This window comes from Larimichthys crocea, chromosome XIV (genome assembly GCF_000972845.2).
Source record: "Larimichthys crocea isolate SSNF chromosome XIV, L_crocea_2.0, whole genome shotgun sequence".
Taxonomy (NCBI): domain Eukaryota; kingdom Metazoa; phylum Chordata; class Actinopteri; family Sciaenidae; genus Larimichthys; species Larimichthys crocea.
Genome location: NC_040024.1, coordinates 9,354,879 through 9,375,072, shown reverse-complemented (window position 1 = coordinate 9,375,072; position 20,194 = coordinate 9,354,879). Strand labels below are relative to the sequence as shown.

General features: G+C 41.0%; 1 protein-coding gene across 3 annotated transcripts; it reads left to right on the top strand.

Annotated features, from left to right (window-relative positions):
• Window positions 1–1,094: 1,094 nt before the first annotated feature.
• On the top strand, window positions 1,095–16,664 carry LOC104932638 (GRB2-associated-binding protein 1). 3 transcript variants are annotated; one of them, XM_019265669.2, is made up of 13 exons: window positions 1,095–1,577; window positions 8,277–8,405; window positions 8,562–8,727; window positions 8,949–9,090; window positions 9,728–10,380; window positions 11,502–11,584; window positions 11,689–11,798; window positions 11,890–12,164; window positions 12,840–12,911; window positions 14,174–14,270; window positions 14,615–14,744; window positions 15,431–15,565; window positions 15,840–16,664. In XM_019265669.2, the coding sequence occupies exons 1-13, from the start codon at window positions 1,503–1,505 to the stop codon at window positions 16,026–16,028; spliced, it is 2,256 nt and encodes a 751-aa protein (XP_019121214.2). In that variant the 5' UTR covers window positions 1,095–1,502; the 3' UTR covers window positions 16,029–16,664. The 3 variants fall into 3 exon arrangements, with proteins under 3 accessions (XP_019121214.2, XP_019121213.2, XP_019121212.2); XM_019265668.2 differs by having other exon boundaries at window positions 8,907–9,090; window positions 15,843–16,664; XM_019265667.2 differs by having other exon boundaries at window positions 8,907–9,090.
• The last annotated feature ends 3,530 nt before the right edge of the window (window positions 16,665–20,194 follow it).

Below are 20,194 nucleotides of genomic sequence, written 5' to 3'. Positions count from 1 at the left end.
ACTACACAAGACACAAGACTGTTGAAGCCACACATTTGAGCTTGTGGACTACATAATTCATATTGTCCAATAAAATAATTCAAGCTTTTTATATTTATGTTTGGATATGATACAGTTCGTTTAAATTACCCCCAATTTACAGTTTATTCCCATAATTCCCATGACGTTGGAATGTTTCCAAAATCCCCTACCTTAACTTCCCACGGAAAGTTTCCACAAAGCTTTCTGCCCCTTACCTCAGATTATTATTAGAAGATGAGTAGTGTTTGTAGTACTTTAAATAACCACTAGATGTCAGCATGTATCTCTTTTCACACAGTGAGGTCAGAATCGTTCAGCTCAGCTTTAATTATAATTCAATATTTATTCAGTTACCAGCAGCTACAGCTGTCAGCAGTTTATTTCACTGTCCATCAGGAAACTGTAATTCAACAGAGAGTTGAGGCGGAGCATCAGAGGGGAAAACCAATAAAAATATGATCCAGTTTCACCAAAATCAGTGAACTAGTTGGTGGTATGTGGTGTAAAATGTCATGTAGACAAAGTTATATAGTGCTGAAACAGATGTATGACACCATTCACCTGATTCCACGTCAACTGAGCGTAAAAATTATTTCAAATGTGTTATTTTATAGTAGAAAAGTTGCTTTAAAGTTGTCCAATAATAATGCCTATAGCACTACCTCTCATAATTGCACCGGAGTTCTTGGGTAGCCTGTCAACAATGTTATTATTATTATTTTATTCTGTATTTGTTGTTTACGAATACGTCAAATGTCTATGAATTCATTCATTTTCATTTTTTCAGAACAAATGTTGTCAGCGAGTTTTGGTTTTATTTTGAAAATTATCTTTCTTCCCCAAAATGTTTCTAAAGAATGGTGAGTGTTTCATGAGAAAACCTTTACATACATACATACATACATATCCACAGGGGGAGTTTCCTGTTATACCAAGCAGAAGGAGAAGAAGGGGAGGAGTGAGGAGAAGGAGGAGGGAAAAGTGGGAGGAGAGGAGACGAGGAATGTCCGGACAGAGGCATTGTGTTTGGTTATCACACGACCAGAGAAAGAGAGAGGAGGGAGGGAGGGAAGAGTTACTCTGCTGGGAAGTGGAAACCCTCTCAGAAGGAGGTGTGACTCAGCTGTGGATAGAGGAGCAGCTCCTTCACGTTGGAGACGTGGATCAATCAAAGAACTGAGCTGAGTTGATTTCAGCAGAAAGACTGAAGGACTTAGCAACTGATGGAAATTCTTGTTAGATGTCTGGAAATCTGATCTACTGATTTAAAGTTCATCGGATCGGTTGGAGGATTGGAAGCCACATCAACTGGTTTCAAGTCTAAGTGATTAGTTCAACTCTTTTTGATTCTGACTTGACGCCTCCTTTACTGACTTGGCACGTGATTGGTTGAGCTGGAAATCCTAATTGACTTGATCGACTGATTGGAAGCCCACCGGTTGATTGATCGGGAAGCCAGAGTCTGTTTGGTTGGCATCAAGATGAGCGGAGCTGAGGAGGTGGTTTGTGAAGGCTGGCTGCGAAAATCACCACCAGAGAAGAAACTACGACGCTATGTGAGTAACTTCAATTCTCTTTTTAACACCTAAAAAAGAGAACACCTTCTACGTTGGGTTTGTGCGGCATGCTCAAGTACAAATTAATAGTGTTTTGGGTTTTTTTAAGTTGCCGACATGCACCTACAGGGCAAACACACACACACCTGAGAAGATTTTAATTAAGCCTGAAGATTAGCTCTCCATTTCATCACTATTTGCACTCTGAGTCATGATCATAAACTAACCAAACAGTCAGCAGAACACAGCTGTCTGCTGCTCCACCTAATCAGGTAAAAGTATATCTTCTGTGTCATTGATACTTTGGTGACGGCATCATTTTTGGACGAAATTGGAGTCCAATTTCTTTGGAGTAATGAAAAAACAAGAACTGCTTTCAAAAAAAATGAACTGCAACTAAAGCTAAAGGTGTCCCAGGAGTCCCTGATATTAATAATTCCTCCACATAATTCAAGAGGTAACCACCTACAACTTGAATATCCAATCCTCTCAACAGAATCTTTGCGCTATGACACCAAGACTTGGCATTGATGGGTTTGTCCTTCGTTTGACCGCCTCATCTGGTACAACCAGTTGTTACTGGCAGGTGTTCTTGGCGGTGTTTGGTTCCGTTTACTGGACAAAAGTTCAAATCCAGTAATAAAGAAAAAAACAAAATACCAGCATGCTGAGACATTGTCAACACGACAAAGTCCAGCTCTTGTTTCCATCGTGGTCCCTGATCTTCCGTCAGACTGTCCATAACAATCGACAATCACGTCATGCCATATATCACGATTTACTATGTCAATAAAAGAATACATTTTATATTTTTAAATCCAGATATTTATAAAGATGGACGTGTCTTAAGGGCTTGCAACTCCTCGATAGCACCACCATCGATGAACGAGACCAGGGTTCGCTACCCTAGCTCTTTTAAAGGTATTAGGGCCATTAGACTGATCACATGCAAACTTTTAAACAAATTAAACTGAAAGCAGAAACTTAAGAAAATTAAGCATAGTATTATTATTATTCTAGTATGTTTGTAGGAGCAGTGGTTCTTTGTTACATCTGCAAAATCTTTGGTCTGATTTATCATATCATTGTCTAGGTTTCCAATTTTAATCCAATTGCTCATTTCCATTATATCCATCTGGGATGTCTCTTCGCAAAAATACTTATCTTGCCAAACAGGAAAGAGATAAAACAATCTTGCATTGCACTAAATGGATTTCCGTGATCTGTTCAACATGTAGAGAAACAAACCTGAGTGGCCACTGGTACATGGTTGTTAGAAGCTTGCAACCATGAAACAAAACCTTTATATTGACATGTTGTACGGGGAATCATGATTGTGAGTGGAGCCGGTGTCGTGCCAGAACAGGAGCTGGGCAAGCGGACAGTGTAACCAGGCTAAACAGCCTCTATGGACAAAAAGACCAAAGAGAACATTGCTAAGGAGAGAAAATGAGCGAGAAGCCTTCGGACAAGAGTAAGTCTGGGACTGACCTTTAGTGGTTGGTGAAATAAAAGGCTGAAAAACTGTTAGCAAAGTTAGTTTTTGATCATAAGTAATATAATCATAACAAATACACGCGTACAGCTGAACATCTTTACCACAGTGGGATTACACAGTGGGAAACACCAATTCCTATGTGGTGTTGCTTTAATACCAAATGAACCATTTATACAACAGCAGCATGGCTGGCTTTCCAGTAAAGGGGCAGCTTAATAGTTATGCACACACACACACACACACACACACACACACACACACACATACACCACATATCTGGCATGCCTTGCCAATGAGTTGAGCTAATCTTATCTCCACTCTCTCCATGTTTTCCCTTAATGTCGTTCTTTCTTTCCAGAAGACACTTTGCTCTGTTGTTGTTGTTGTTGTTCTTTTCTCTCTTTAATTGATCCACTTTTACTTTCTCTTCCTGTTCTTTGGTCACATTCTTTCCTTCTCGTGTGTGTGTGTGGAAAGCAAAAGGCGAAGTAGGAGTAAACAGAGAAGCAGAAAAGTTAGTCAAGTTCTACTAACGAAACCTCGAATAAATGTCACAGAGCTCTAAGAGGGAACACACAGTTTGTTAGAGCACCACAACAGGTGGAACCGAACCATTGTTCAGACTGTGTATACATTGAGCCATGATGGTATATACAGTCCAGTGTGTACACACACACACACCGTCTGACCAGCTGTGTGTGGACTGTAAACACACATACACATGCATGAAGCGCCCTATAATGGCTGCAGCAGGCTGTGTTCATGTCGAGTATCGGGCCAGAGTTTGCGGGAGTGTACCTCATTATATCATACACTCCCTGCTCTGTCGAAAGCTGTGTGTGTGTGTGTGTTATGTAATAATCTAATCACTCTCAGCTGTGCCCGATTGGAAGACGGGGCCTCCCTGAAGATTTAGAAGATTTGGTAACACACACACACACACACATGGACTGGACCAGAACCAAGAAGAATGAAAAATCCTGCAGAATTCAGTGCAATAACAAACGTCACACACACACACACACACAAGGTCAAACACAGTTTAAGGGAATGTTTGACTGTCCTGCGTTGGAGACATCACAGTTTGGATACCTGCAACGTTAAATCATAGTTTCAGCTTCGTAGTTCACAGTTGAACTTCTGCAGTCTGGAGCAGGGAGCATTTTTTTTAGGGGTTGTAAAACACTTAACAGACAGTTATTATCAGTTTTTACTTGCTGTTGCTTCTCTCGTGTGATTTGTTTGAAGATTTACCTCACTGTTATTCACTCAAATAGAACAAATCAAGCTTTGGTCGACCTAATCATAAACCAAAGCAGGAATTCTCAATCTGGAGGATTACATTACGTAAATCTGCTATTTCTGCTACTTCTTATTCGGATCATTTTGGTGTTTGTTGAACTGTGGAATTAATTTAATATCTTAACCCTCTAAAATCTTTAAAGGTACATCGTGTAAGATTCCCTAATTTCCGTTTCCGTTGACTCGTTGACTTTTCGCTTAGGAGAAGCTACGGTGGCCATCACGTGACAAAAAGAGGTTTACAACGCAAGTAGCCTGTGGAGGCTTGGCTTTATCAACTGGTCTGCATGCTGGATTAGCTACGTAAAACTATAAAGCTATGTCAATAACAAACAAGATGGAAAAGAGTGGACGTAGCTTTGTTTTTTTACCTGAATTATCCTTTAAAGGTGTAATGTGTAAGATTATTTCTGATTGCGTTGGCTCAACACTCTTGGTTTAGGAGAAGCAACGATAGCCATCTTGTGACAAAGAGGTTTACATTGCAACAATGAGTCTTGTGGAGGTTTGGCTTTAGCAAATCTCAGCAATGAATCTGATTGCTAAGCCAACATAATGGACAGAATTAAAGTAAAAAGTTTAAATAAACCAGAATTATCCTTTAAAGGTCCAGTGTGTCAAATGTATGCTGCTGTATTTACAGAATATGGCATAAATGTAACATAATATGCATGATAACTTTGGTTTCATTAGTGTATAATAAGAATTGTTGAGTTATGTCTACAGACACAGCAGAGTCCACCATGTTTCTACAGTAGCCCCAAAGAGATGCTAAGAGAAGGAAGGAGAAGGTGATGCAAGAGGGTTGCAATCAACAACTACAGAGTTCAGTTCCATCTTAGAGAGTTTTGAGTCAGTAATCGTAACAATACACAATAAGGTGTGTGTATATTAGTAGATTGGGGTGCAGTAACTGATCCAAAGTGGCTGGCCACCGTTCTAACGCTCCATCTCTTGATAAGTCTATCAGCCCTTTGTGCCCATGTGTTGTTGTGTTTTGAGGCCCACATGTGTCAAACATGAGTGAAAAAAGGTATTTCCCCCATTGAAGAATCAATGAAGTCTTACACTAAGATGCTGAATGTCACATTCGTTTCTGCAAAGACGCTGAGTTCATTCAGCCGTCAGATTGAAAGTGTTGCGCCATCACGTGTTTGCAGTTCTGAGAACTCGGCGTTGGTTGCGATATGAAGTGAAGGAGTGCATCAGTTAAATGAAGAACTGAGCGGTGAGACGTTTGTTATTCAGGTCTGGTGTTAATTTTGGTTTTGAGGCAGGATGGAGGAAGTGTTATTTTAGATCCATTGTGCCCCCTTTCCTGTCCGGGTCAGAGGTCAAAGGAGGAAACAAAATGAAAGGAGAGGACGAGAAAATGGAGAGAATAGGAGCAGACGAGATTAGAGAAGGTGTTTAAGGAAGAGAGGTTATCTAACAAGAACAATATTAGTCCGTGCAGACAGGGGAGCTAGATTACACACTACTTAAATCTTTACTAGCTGAGAAAATCAATCAGTTATCAATATACAGTATCTGTACCTGATCAACAAATTGGTACGTCATTAAAGGTCCCACTTTTCCTGTGTTTTACTTGAAGTTTTGAAGAATTTATTTGAGAAACAAGGAGGAAAAGTGGCAAAATCCAGGCTAACTGTTTTTCAGTCTTTATGCTAAGCTAAGCTAAACGCCTGCTGGCTCCAACATCATGTTTAGCATACAGACATATGTGTGTGGTGTCAATCTTCTCGTCTAACTCTCAGGAAAAAGGTCTCCAAGTTCTCCAAAGTGTCACCTTGAAGTATGGATGATGGCGTGATGAAGTTTACCACACGGATCAGTGGTCAGTTGGTCTCCTACTTGTAATGGTGCAACCTAAACTCAGAGTTAAGAACTTTACAAGGACTTTAAAGATTATTTTTGAACTTTTATTTTGATAGCGACAGCTGAAGAGTAGAGCCACATGTTGGAATCAAACCCTGGGTCACTGAGTCTTTTGGTTGAGCCTCTTTACGAAGACTTTAAACGCAATCCCAGCAATGCTGGTGCAACTCAGTTCTGTTCCATGAATTAGAAGACAGAAAAATATTTTCATACATAGTTGCTGCCACCCTGCTGCTTTTATTTGTCCAGCAGCCTGAAGACGACGGATCATCAAACAAAGTGAGGGGAGAGGGGGTGGACAGACAAAAAAACACACACATCTCTTACCGGCATTTCCTGTTCAGCTATTTCCTCTTCCTGTCAGTGTTTGGAAAGAAAACGGGTGGGTGGAGGGAGAGTTGGGGAAGCGGTGGCGGTGCTGGTGGTGGAGGTGGTGGTGGAGGCTCTACAGTATTTAATTGCTGTGTACTTTGATCACAGAGGCATGCCTTTGGAGTCACGTTGGTTCTGTTGAGTAACACAATCTAACAGGGATCGGAAGAGATGGATTTGGATGGTAGGACCGGGACCGGTGGAAACTAACTGGGAAAAACACACGTACACACTCTGTAAAAAACCCACAGCTGCCAGCTTTTTACTGTAAAAACAACAGTACAGTAAATACGGTATAACTTCTTGTATTATTACAGTAAAAGCACTGTTAAGTATTTTAAAACATCTAGAGATTTTAAACTGCCAAACAATGAATATGCCAAAAAGAATTTTACGATGTTTTACTGTATAATTAACATTCTCTAATATGAAATACGACCTTATCCTGTATAAATTCCCTTGAAATGTTGTATTAATAATGGTTTTTAAATATGATTGTGCTTTACCATATACAGAAAAACAGTCATACTTCAAGTCATATTTTACGGTCTTTTACTGTCATGGTTTTTTAGCATAAAATCTATAGATATTTTTACAGTGCATGGAGTTTTTAACCACGTAAACAGAAGCACAAAGCAAAAATCCTTTAGTTTCTTCATCAGTTCTGTCCTTCCAGGTAGTTATTAATACTCTGATTCCTTTGAAACACTGAGGTTATATCAGATAGAGAATGTGTGTCTGTGTGTGCACATGCTGTTATTGAATTACAACCCTCTGTCATGCTCTGATTCACACCTTTAAATAATCATGACGTGTCTTTCGCACACTACCTACACACTAACACTAACCCCACACACACACACACACACACACACACACACACTCACACACACACAGAGATGGTGAGTCATGGCTGAAATATGAGGTGTCATCCCATGGATCCCTCGTTGGATGCTCAGTGCATGATGGGAACAACCTGAGAGAGTGTCAAACATTTAGCGATTGTGTGAGAGAGTGTGTGTGTGTGTGTGTGTGTGTGTGTGTGGGATGTGTAGTTAACATTCATGTGCACTGGTGTGTAAAACTTCAGACATGGGAGAGAGACACCAGAGTTAGACGGAAAGTTGGAGAGCAAGAGAGAGGAACATGGAGGAACTATCACGTGTACAATCATGTGCATCCTGTGATCAACAATCCAACATTTATTTTGCACAAGACTGAAATTAGAGACTGTAATTACATATGCTGTATAATATACATTCAGTTTTCTATTCATAGAGCTCCACTTAATGATCTAAAGACGGAAAGTCTGTCCTGATAGAAGAAGGTTTATGTAAGGTCCGACAAACTTTCTGAAATTGGAAATGGTTCATCATCTTTGGAGAATGAATGCACTCTGTATATTTCATTTATTAAAGCAACAGTGCATAGAAATGTGTATTTTTGTGATTTAGCGCCCCCCAGCTAAGCTCGGTTGCATTGCCAGCTTGCCCAGCTCCAGTTCTGGCATGACACTGACTCCACTCCAGTCAGTTAAGTGGTCCAAAACACCTGTCGTACAAACACTAACACTCCCCCCGGTGCCCAGCTAACAAACTGTCAGTAAAGTTAGTTGCTGTCATTATGTAATCATCATTTGCTCTTTTCAGGCGTGGAAGAGGCGTTGGTTCGTGCTGCGAAGTGGACGGCTGTGCGGGGAGCCGGACGTCCTGCAGTATTACAAGAACCCACAGTCCCGCCGACCAATCAGGACCATCAACCTGAACCTGTGTGAACAGGTAAACAGACATGCCGCCATGTCATTGGACGACTGAAAATCTAGCAGCTTGGCCCATATTTTATTATTATTTTTGGAGGAATGTGGCAGGATTTCCACTTTCATTTGGCATTTTTCAATAAATTCTGTCCTCTGTCGGGATGCTCTTCTCCTTCAGGTGGATGCTGGCCTGTCATTCACAAAGAAGGAGCTGGAGAGCAGCTTTGTTTTCGACCTGAGGACGGAGGAGAGGACCTGGTACCTGGTGGCTGAGTCTGAGGAGGACATGAACCGCTGGGTTTCCTCCATCTGCCTGCTCTGTGGCTTCAACCCGACCGACGACGGTAAGGCGGAGAGAGGGAGGGAACCAAAGTATTCTTTGCACCACTTTCTGACTTTGCATTTGGAAAATGGATAGATGTGTGGGCTGTGGCTGAGTCAGTGTGAAAACCAGTGGGAGGAGAGAAGAGAAAGAGAACATGCAGAAAGATTGGCAAGATTATGTGTGCATGTTTATCCACAGTTCCAGAGAGACCTCCTGTTTCTGGTTCGTCCTCCGTCACAGCGACCCCAACCGGTGCTGCCATCACCACGGTAGCAGGGTCAGTCCCACCACCCTATGATCCAGTGAGTGTGCGAAACCTGGAGCACGACGGCAGCACGGAAGAAGATTACCTTTGGCTGTCGCACTGCCAGAGTCACATCAGGTAAACGCACCAAAAGCAAATAACAGGAAACAGGACTTCATTTTGGGACGTGAAAGTTGACTTTAGAAACTTGGTTTAAAACACACCCATAATTTGAAGAATACCACTAACAGCAGCTACAGTTTGAGACGGAAAACCAAAAAACATTTTCTCCATAAAATATGATCCAGTTTCTCCAAAATCAGTGAAATAGTTGGTGTAGTTAGTGCCGTAAAGTGTTTGGTGGATGATCTTAACCGGAGCACAACGTTACATAGTGCAAAAACAAACGTACGAGTTTAGATTTAAAGCTTAAATTTGAATAAAATACACAAATTCTACATACATTTTGATTTTTCTTTGAATAAAATACACAAATTCTACATACATTTTGATTTTTCCACTCCGGTTTTAGACTAAAGGAAACCAGCTGAAGCCAAATCAACCAGACTTACAGTCGGAGTTGCAGGTTCAGACGTGTTGAATTTAAGGACAGGGTTTAAAGGGTTTATCTAAGCCTCGATCACACCCACGGATTTCTGAAAGGGTTCACTAGGAACCTTCATGAAACAGTTAATCGGAAGAGAATAAAAGTTTTCTTCTTACTTTACAGGATTTTTCTTGTATTTTGATTTAACTCTTATTTTGCTGTCTCCAGGCCTTTAGGTTCCTCCATCTCTCTTGAAACCGACGACAACGACAACCTCTACCCCCCTCCCTCCGCCACCTCCTCCTCTTCTTCCTCTTCCTCATCTCCTTCCCTTCTTCCCAACGGCCTCCCAGTGCCATCCTCCTCCTCCCCTTCCTCTGGGTTTAGGACAGCCCCCTGGGCATCTTCCCCCATGACAGGCCCTTTCAGCCAGTCACTGGACACCAGCATGACCTTTGACTTCCAGAAACGAGCCAACAGACCTAGATTTCACCCATCTCCTCATCCCAGGAAGCACTCTCTTGATTTCCACCTTCGACCCATGCCGTTACCTCTCAGGGACGACCCACAGTCTGCTTTGCATCAATCACAGACCACCAGTGGTTACCAGATCCCCCGTGCGGTGTCCACACCGCAGCAACGTCAACCCCATCGCCCATCCTCTACCCCAAGCGTGGACTCTCCAACCCAGGCGGAGCTTCACGCTTCCACCCCAACTCCTCCTCCACGACCCCCGAAGCCCCCAACCATCGCAGAGAGCTCAGCTGTGGGCACGCTACCCCGATCCAGTTCAGAGCCAGAGAGAAAGGATGGATGTGTGGAGGGTGGAGGTCTGCCAAGGAGTAACACTATCAGTAACATGCTGGGACGCTCACAAACAGGTAAATCTTTCATTAAAGGTTCTTTGAAAATAATAGTTTTGGGAACAAAATCACTGCACGCAGCCAAGAAGTAGACCCACACGTCACCGTAAAACCACAATGGGACGTGGTTTCTGTGCAGATTAAACAAATGTATAATAATAATTACTGTGCTTTAGAGGTTCAGGTAAGTAGATCTGCCTGATTTATGCATCCAAAAAAGACAGCAGCCTGATAAATAAGCTGATTCTTTGTTATTTGTTGCATTTACAAATGCAAAAGTCTCATTTAAAATGAAAATGTTGATACCTGTCATGTAACTGAATAGAAATATTCAATATTTAGTTGGGAAATCCCTACAGGAAGCTGCATGGTCACTGTTTAAGAGTTTAAAGCTGTTACCTCAGAGGAGAGCAAAGAGCATTTGACCTTATTGTTGCAGAACCCGGCAGGATTAGCCGATTATATCCTCGCAGCTGAAACAATTATGCGTTTGTTTGGGACATTATTCGATTGGAATTAGTTTCATTAATAAGACGAGAACTTTGACCCACAAGAGGACAAAGAGGTTTTTTCAGCCAGTTCTTTGTTTGCAGCCTGGACGATTGAAAAATACACTGCATTGTTCAAAAAGAGACAATACTCTGTTGATATGCTGTCTCAATATTCACACATGCACACAGCAACAAGTCTTAAAGGTCCAGTGTTGAAGATTTAGCGGGCTCTATTTACAAAATGAGACAGAAATAATATATAATATATATATATATATATATATATATATATATATAATATAATATATATATATATATATATATGTAGTTATGTATGGGGTGTAATCACCTGAAAAAGAATTGTGATGTTTTTGATACCTTTAAATGAGATTTTTCAAATCTACAGGTTCTTTTCCATTTGATCAGCAATGTTGAACCACCATTTTTTTTAGCCCAGAACAAACAAGAAACAAATAAAACATGTTTTTCTACGTCCACTGACTGTAGTTTGTCCGTCCTGCTCGGAAGAGATGCCACTAAATTGTACAATTGTAACCGCCTATTTCCAACTCTTTAATGCACATGAGACTGCTAGCGACGTGTTCCTCAAACTCTCTGCAATAAAAACTTGTTTTCTCTTTGTTTCAGGTTTTGACTCTGTTTATATCCATCGGCCTCGGTCTGAGAGAGCGAGCATGTTTGAGTTCAGCGAGAGCTTCAACAGTTATTTTGTAAGTTAAAACTTTAAAATGCAATATTATGTAACATAATTTCTGTTTGTTCATCCATTTATTTCGTCACTTTTATCTCTGTATCATGTCTTTCTCTCTCTCAGTTTAATAAAGGCATGGTACCTCTGGGCAGTGTTTGCTGTGAAGATGAGGATGTGGATGAAAACTATGTTCCCATGAGCGCTGCCACCACTGAACCTCCTGTTGCACCAAGGTTAGTCAGAAGATACAATAATATATGTGATATGGTTTTAACCACCTCCAACCAGCATTTCATTTTCTGTTTTCTTCCTCTCTTTTTCCAGGGTGCATCCTGACCCCTCGGCCCAACTCCAGGATGGCAACTACGTCCCTATGACCCCCGTCACCCCTTCCCTTCCTCATCATCCAACCCCTGCCACAGGTGACTTGGCATCCCTGGGGAGGCAAGTCCCACCACCTGCCCACATGGGTTTTCGTAACTCCCCCTTGACTCCGGTCTCTCCCCTCACCCCACCGCTCCGGAGGAATACCACTGGCGGAGCAGAGATCGAAGCCATGCCACCTCCAATCCACCGCAACCTGAAACCGCAACGCAAAGGTGGGTAGGAGCTGATCTGGAATCTGAAGCTAACCTTGTCTCCAGGAAAAGAGGCTTGGCTGATGTTTAATCCCTTTTTCCCCAAAACTTCCAAAAAGAACATGAATGCCTTTCTAGGGTTAAAGTTTAATATTACTTATTAGTCCAACAGCATTGTCCACTTGCCCAGCGTTGGTTCTTGCACAACATTAGCATTCAAGCATTCTCTAATTGGAGGAAAACCTCCAAAGGAAGGTAGCACAAGCCATAATCAGATGTCCCAACCACCTCAGGTGGTTCTTTTCAACGCGAAGGAGTAGCCCTCTAGTGCAAGCTCCCTCCCTCTAGACAGCCGCTTGCATCTGCAATTGCATTCTTTCCATCACTGCTCAAAGCTCATGGCCGTAGGTGAGGGTTGGAATGTAGATGGACTAGTAAATCGAAAGCTTTGTTTTCTGGTTCAGCTCCCTGCAACGGTCCGGTACAATGACCACATTGACCCCAGTCCTTCGGTCTATTTTACCTTCACTTGTGAACAGGATCCAAAGATACTAACTCCCATCTCAAAGTGATTCCTGTTATTCTGGTTTGCAGAAAAATGTCAGTTCTAGATGTTAGCATTCCCAATGATTTTGTTATTGTGGTAGTGCAGCCTGGTTGATGCTTTCTGCTGTCTAATGTTGCGTGTCACTGCAGGAGTTTCTGGCGGTCAGCCTGCAGAGAGAACAGACGTCCAGACCGCTGGAGACTCGACACACAAATCAAGAGGTATGACCTACTAACTGTTCTGAAATGGATAGGTGTGTCGCAAATGTCAATGCTAGAGACTAGAGTTTGTGTCTCATCCTATTTACCATAGCCGAGATCTTTCCTTAACCCTCTGGGGTACAAGCAATCACCTGATATTGGCAAAACAATGGGTAAGACTCCAGAGGGTTTAAACATATATCATACTTTATTCAATGTCTTCGAGGTAAGAACCAACTATAATGGATAGGTTCTTTGATTAGCTCCAAGATTTTGAAAGTAGCTTGATAGGTGTTTGTTTTTGGCAGATTGATACACTCTTGTTTCCCACCAGTTCTTTATTCACTACCACAATTCCTGTTTTTCAGACTTGGCAAAACACATTTCTGTCTTTGTTTGTGCACTTGAAGCCTGAAACGTCTGCCATCAAGACGGTTTCTGTTCCTGAAACAGTTGATCGTTTCTTCTCTCACTTTCTCTCTCTCAGTTAGCCATTCCTCACTCCTCTCTTGTTTCCCTTCAGCCTCTTTTTAGTTTTAATTATTTACCTGCTCCCACTTTGCTCAACTGCAAGGCTGCAAGGTCAAGGCAGCCATACTGCTCCACATATAGAGCTTCAGCTTAAAATGGAAAATGTAACATTAAATATTACTTAAGGTTCCCGGTTAGGGGAGCTGATTCTGCAACACTTGACGCTGCTTCTTCATTTGAGATTTTACTTCCTTTGGTTTTCAAACATAAAAAGCACCTTTGGCATTTTATTTTTCACTTTCTTTATCTTATTGTACACACAGATAACATATAATATACGTTATCATGAGGGTTGACTTGTGTCCTATCTAAAAATCTAAAAAAGACATATTAACACAAGTAAAATTCAGACACCTTCATGCATACATACAACATGTATGCGTCTCAGTTGCTGTATCATATACGTCCGACCTCTGTGTCCAGAGTTATTTATTCATCATCTTCACTGTTGTGCTCCTGTGAACCCTCCCAAGTGTCTAGCACCAGTGGCTAATAACAAATCAGACCTATTACTCTATGTGAGAGGTCAGTGCAGACTCTCTCTAAACACCACTTGATCTACCAAACTAAAAGTCTGTCCAAAATAGGACATAAAAACAAGAATTCCCACTCCTTGTCGACTTTAAAGTATGCTTAACATCCTCTGGTCCTCAATCAGACTGGACAAAACGCCCTTAGTTCTGCAGTTAACTGCATTTCAACAAGAACTGAAAGGTTAAACGTCTTTTTCTCTCTCTCTCTCTCCCTCCCAGTGAAACCAGCTCCTCTGGAGATCACTCCGATGCCGCAGGACTGGCAGGAGGTCCCACCCCCTGTACGCTCGCCTGTCACACGAACCTTCACGCGAGAGTAAGTCTGTGGCTTTATTGTTTTGTTTGCAGCGTCAACGGAAAACTGCAAAAACACATTTAATGTGTACTATAGTGAGAGAGCAGGTACATTTAACTGCTGCGCTCTGCTGCCACCTTGTGGATTTGAAGACAAACTGCAGGGTGTTGGGTAGTCACCAACAGTGGTGGAAACAAACTAAGTACAATTGCATTTAAGCATGCAACAATTCATGGATAATTGACACATAATCGTTTATACACACACATATAACCTACATGTCTACTGCAGTGTGCCAACATATACAACTATTATCTCTTATTCTCATGTCAACTTTTGTTTGTTTTTTGTGTTTGTGTGTGCAGTCCATCCTGTCGTCGGACAGTCAGGCCGACTTCGGCTCACAGCTCGTCCCCATCCTCCGATTCTGATGAACTTGATGAGAGCTATGTCGCCATGACGACCTCCAATCTCAGTTTCAGCGCCGGAGAGCAGGTAAAACATTTTTTCCTTACCTTATCCTGCATCCTTTCCATCCTTCTTCCTATCCATCATCATCCCTTTCATCTCTCCTTGCTTCATTTCTTCCCCCCTTTCTGTTTATATTCATGATTATGTTCATATTTTGACTTTAGCACTACTTTCCTCTCTTCCTTTCAGTCTCTTTCTTCTTCACTCTTCCCAGTGCTGTAGCACTCGAGATCAGTCCAAAGGCCTCGGTCTCGTCTCGGTCTCAGACAAAGACAACTCAGGATTTTAGTTCAAGACCGGTTGAGACCACAACTGCTGGGATATCACTTAATTGTCTGATTTATTTGTTGACTGTCTGCGAGGAGCCATCAGCCAAATCTTTTCGGAACAGAATTTGGCCTCCTAAACCACAAAGAGTTCATCTGCAAAACAGCATCTGAAAAAACACACAGCAGGTTGTAAATACTGCAAGGCGACACTTGGTGACCTAATGTAGCAACCACGCTTCACCCAAAGTGTCGGTCTTGCAATATCTCAGTCTTGGTCATAACTTGGTCTCAACCCCTCAAAGTCTTGGTCTTGTCTCAGTCTCGATACACTCTGATCTTGGTCATGATTTGGTCTTGACTATAGCACTGACTCTTCCTTCCTTGCTATCTTCCTCTGCGCTTAACTAAACTTTGTATGCATGTGTATGTCTGCACCTATAGTATCTAAGGCTTATGATGCACCGGGCATCAGAGGGCGGCTTCACCAGCCCGATGCTACGGCGAGCCATCGGCGACAAACAGGTGGAGTACCTGGACCTGGACCTCCACACTGGCCGATCAACACCAACAAAACAGGTAACACCAATGTCTCCTTCTCTACGTCATTTTTGTGATGTTGTTTATTACATTGTACAGCCATGTTTTTGTTAGCATTTGGTAGTAAATGGTAGATAGAAATGATCATTCATGTCTGGCAGAGGATCAGCCACTAGATGGCGCCAAGTCAACACTTTCCTCATGTGAAAATATGTGTGAAGCATTGTGAATGTGTATGTTCTATTGATGAGCACCACATCAGCTTGGATCAATCAATAGATTGATGTAACATTTACATTTTTTTCACCATAAGCAGAAACGCTGCACAGCGGGAGGTGGAATCGGCGGGAACACACCTGCCGGAGCCGGCGAGGGGCATGCGCGGGGCGGGCGGACACGCGTGGACTATGTGGTGGTGGATCCAAAAAGAACAAAGGCCCTGAGGAACACCAGAGAAGCATGGCATGATGGGAGGATGTCCACAGAGAAGGAGAAGTGCTAGAAGTGCATGAAAACACACACACACACACACAAGCCTACTGTTTGAAGAAGCTTCTTAACCAACACTGAGAAAAGTAATTCACGTGTTCTGTACGTCCTAAAATGTTCATGCTCAGCTTGTCAACACAATTCCTAGTCGAGGTAATCTTATTGTGTGCTGTGAGGAGAGTTTTTGTGTATAGAAAATGTTGGTCAGTTGGTGATGCAAAGAGAAATGATAAGACATGCATCAACAGTATGGTTAACTCAATTCTACACCAACATGTTATCAAGTAACGTTAGCATCGATCCAGCTTCACTTCAACTCCACCGACTAAAATTTAAGTTAACCGACTTCACAGGTTTGATACCTGTCAGCGTAAGGTAAATCCAACAGCATCAAACCAATCATCAGCTAAGAGTTCTGTTATCTTCTTTTATCACGTGATGTAGCAAAAAAATGATGTCGGACCGTGCGACCAATCAGATGTTCTGTAGACTAACGAATCGGAACGACAGCCGTGTCAAATAATTTCCGTCCACGCGACGGATGTAACGTTACTGCTGAATAATTTCATAATGATTTATTTCTGTGAGGAGAAAATGTGATTGTAGTCGTGACTGTTGAACAGCGAATAAATGAATAAACACTACAAATCACTCTTTGTTTGTTTTTATTCGTTGGATTTCGTCTTCTATGTCAGCTTCTTCGACTTTGGCGCCACCTAGTGGTTAAAATGATAACGTATGAATATCAGGCCACTGCAGCAAACTAAGATAGTTCAATCTTCTACAAACAACAAAAAAAAAACTGTAATCATTTTAAATTTGATACAATAACGAATAAAATGCGATGACTTGATGAAATATGCCTCCCAAAAAGCATTGATGGGACGTAGCTAAGTACATTAAAGGTCCAATGTGTAGAATTTAGTTGCATCTAGTCTAATTGCATGCTGCATCTGTTGCATTTATAAATGTACTCCAGCATGTTTTCCTCTTAAAATGCAACAGACTGTTGCATCTCCACAGATTATCTAAAAAGGTTAGAAATCTCTCCCTCAGAGGCCTCCAAACAGCTAGAAACAGCCCTGTATGTCTTCCACCACTGCAAAGAAAGTTCAAGCAGTCAGTCTGTTGCAGGACTTTTTTTAGGAGTATTTGTAATTTGTTACTTCCTCTATTTGGTTTGGATTGTGGTTTTAGTTTTTGTGTTCGGACCACTCCCAGAAGTTGTTTATATATTTTTGATATGTTGTTTGTTTGCTCTCGTATAATTTGAAGCCTTTGGGATCTTCTTGTAAATGAATTGCTCTCAGCAGGGAGGTGCTGGTTGGATGACATGTTGTAAAAAAAAAAAGAAAATGCTAAAAATGAAAGAAACACACGCTGGAGAAAACATTTTTCTTGCCTTTTAAACTTGATCTCACTTGAAAGCAACACTCACCACCAAACCAAATATTACAGTTCAGAGTTTCTGAGAACAAAAACGGGTTCTGATCTGACCAAAACAAACTCCTCGTGGTCTGGATGAGACGTGAGCTGTCTGGGCATGTTCACGTCTGCCTCCCTTTTTCTTCTTTGATTCTCTCTCTATCTGCCTCCTTCACTTGTTCTGTCACTTGACAGACACAAAGATAGCCACTCATTCACACGCGCATTCGTTTGAGTGGTACTGCAGTGCGGCGGCGGCATTCCACAACAGTGATTATCTACAATCCCAATCATTTCAGAGAGTGTGGGAAAACTTCAAGCTATGGGGGGAAATTCAGCAAATGCCCATAAGGAGCGTCTGAAGCGGGGGGAAAAAATGTTTAAGAAGTTAAAGAAATTCACCAAAAAAGGAAGAAGCGACTGTCGACTTTAAACTCCACCCCCCAAGAAATCAACTTTAAGATGATGTCTGAATAAATGTGTGCGTTTGTGCAGCTTTTGAAGATGTAACTTATTTCTTTGTTGGGAAAGAGAACCCTGTAATGTAGCTATGTTTGGAATATCTGTGTTAAAACTCCATTTATACAAAGTTGGCAGGAAAACCAGTTACCCCCAAAGTCCACCGGGCAGTGATACACGACCGTTCTACCCGGTGGATTTTCAAATTAAAATACGTTGTGTAAACAGACAAAAAGCGTAACTAATTAACCATGTAGCATATTTACACATGTGGAAGCACATGAGCCAGGAAAATGACCAAATCTGAGCAAGTGAACAAAGTCTGGCAGGCTAAGCTCTACGCTGATGTTCTGATGTTATGCTCTGAAAGAAAGCAAATATGTGTATTTCCCAATATGTTTGTAGACTCATCTGTATTTTTACAACAGATCATTCTTTTTTACCACAAGGCCCCAAAATAAGAATCTATGAAACCATGCGTTTCAAAAAAAATGGCAGTAAGTTTGGTTCAGTTTTGAGAGTTTCTAACTGCTTGTTTAAATGTTTCTTTATATGGCGGTCAGACAAGCAGACTGGTGCGACTCCTTCGTAGGGTTTTGAAACGTGTGGGACGTGATAGCAAATGTTGTTGTTGGCCTGTAATTGTAGTAGTTCATGCAGCAGGTCTGCAGAGCTTCAGCGTGGATGAATGAAAGCTTTGAGAATATTTGCATTCATCCGGAAAAATGAGAGAACTAATTGTACCGGACATCAGGTTCAGCCGTTTGTGTAGATAGATATTGATTTATGTGCTATGAAAGAATTTATTCAGGCATTCAAATGATCAAATCAGAGGCAGAGAGGTTGGAATACAGATGTGAACATGATGAAGTAACAATACCACATGGTAAAAATACTTACATCCAAAATAAAAGCACATATTGTGCAAGAGTTAAATTATAATGTATTGTACTGTTGCATTGTTTATCACTGCTTTATTTATGTATAACTTGAAATTTACGATTGTAGCTCGTGAAATTGGAGCTGCAGTCGTATTTAGACTTAGACAGACTTTATTGTCGTTCAGCTGCACATTCACAATGCACATCTGAGCGAGATTTCAGAATAAAAACAGAAGACAAGGTAATAACAGTATAAATATAAGGTATATGAAATGTAAAATACAATAAAATATAAAAAAGAAACAGAATAAAATTGAAATGTAGCAGCTTATGTAGCAGCAGGATGTACTGGACAGTGAAATAGACAATATAAATAGTGCAAATAGAGTAACAGAGCTTTTAATTAAGTAAAAGTAGCAAAAGCATAGTGTAAAAATACTGATTTACAAGTAAAGGTACAGCATTTTTTACAGTGTTATAACATAAAAATATTCATAAAGTACCAAAAGTAAAAGTATCCATAACAAACATGTATTATATTTCTGGATGATTAACTGATAATGAAGCAATGTGTGACTAATTACTTTATATACTACTCTCATACATTTATTTATTCTAATTTCTAACAATATTTGTTGACTTATATTTTGATTTAACAATCTAAATCTGCAAAGTTAATGAGTTACTAAAGCTTCCAGATAAATGTAGTGGAGTAAAAATGTAGTTGAGTAAAAGTATTAGGCACATTTCAGACCTACTATTAATAATAATGGTAATAATAATACATTTTATTTCATAGGTGCCTTTCTGTCACCCAAGGACACCTTACAATAAATAAAAGTAGACAGCAAATAACAGAAACAAACAAAAAGAACCATAAAAATCAATCAAATTACAAGAATACAGCATTAAAAACAGGTTAAAATAGGACAGTTTTAACTCCTTTATACACTGTTGGAGAGTACAGTAATAGGTGCGTTATTTCTGTGCAGTTTTGCTGTCACAGCTTTATAAATATGACTTTATTTTGGAGGCTCGGTCGGCTGATGCTGTTACTTGGCTGCCCTGATGTTATAACACAATACAGCGACTGTATTGCTGTAGCCCCTCCCTCTCCTCTTATACGTTCGCTTCTCATTGGACACATTCAAGAAGAGCCTCTCTGCTATTGGTGGAGCTCTCTGTCAATCACACGTGGCCGTTCGGGATAGTGGGCGGGGCCACTCTTTCCCCAAAAAAAAGTTTGCCTCAAAAGTTAGCCGACGTTACCGGAAATACGCGTGGTTTATGTCAAAATAAAAGCACTGCGGATATTTCTGTGGAGTTAATTTGCTTATATTAAATAAAAAAATAAATAAAAAAAGGTGATGATGATTTGAAAAGATACAGAGCGAGGTTACAACTTTTAAAACGA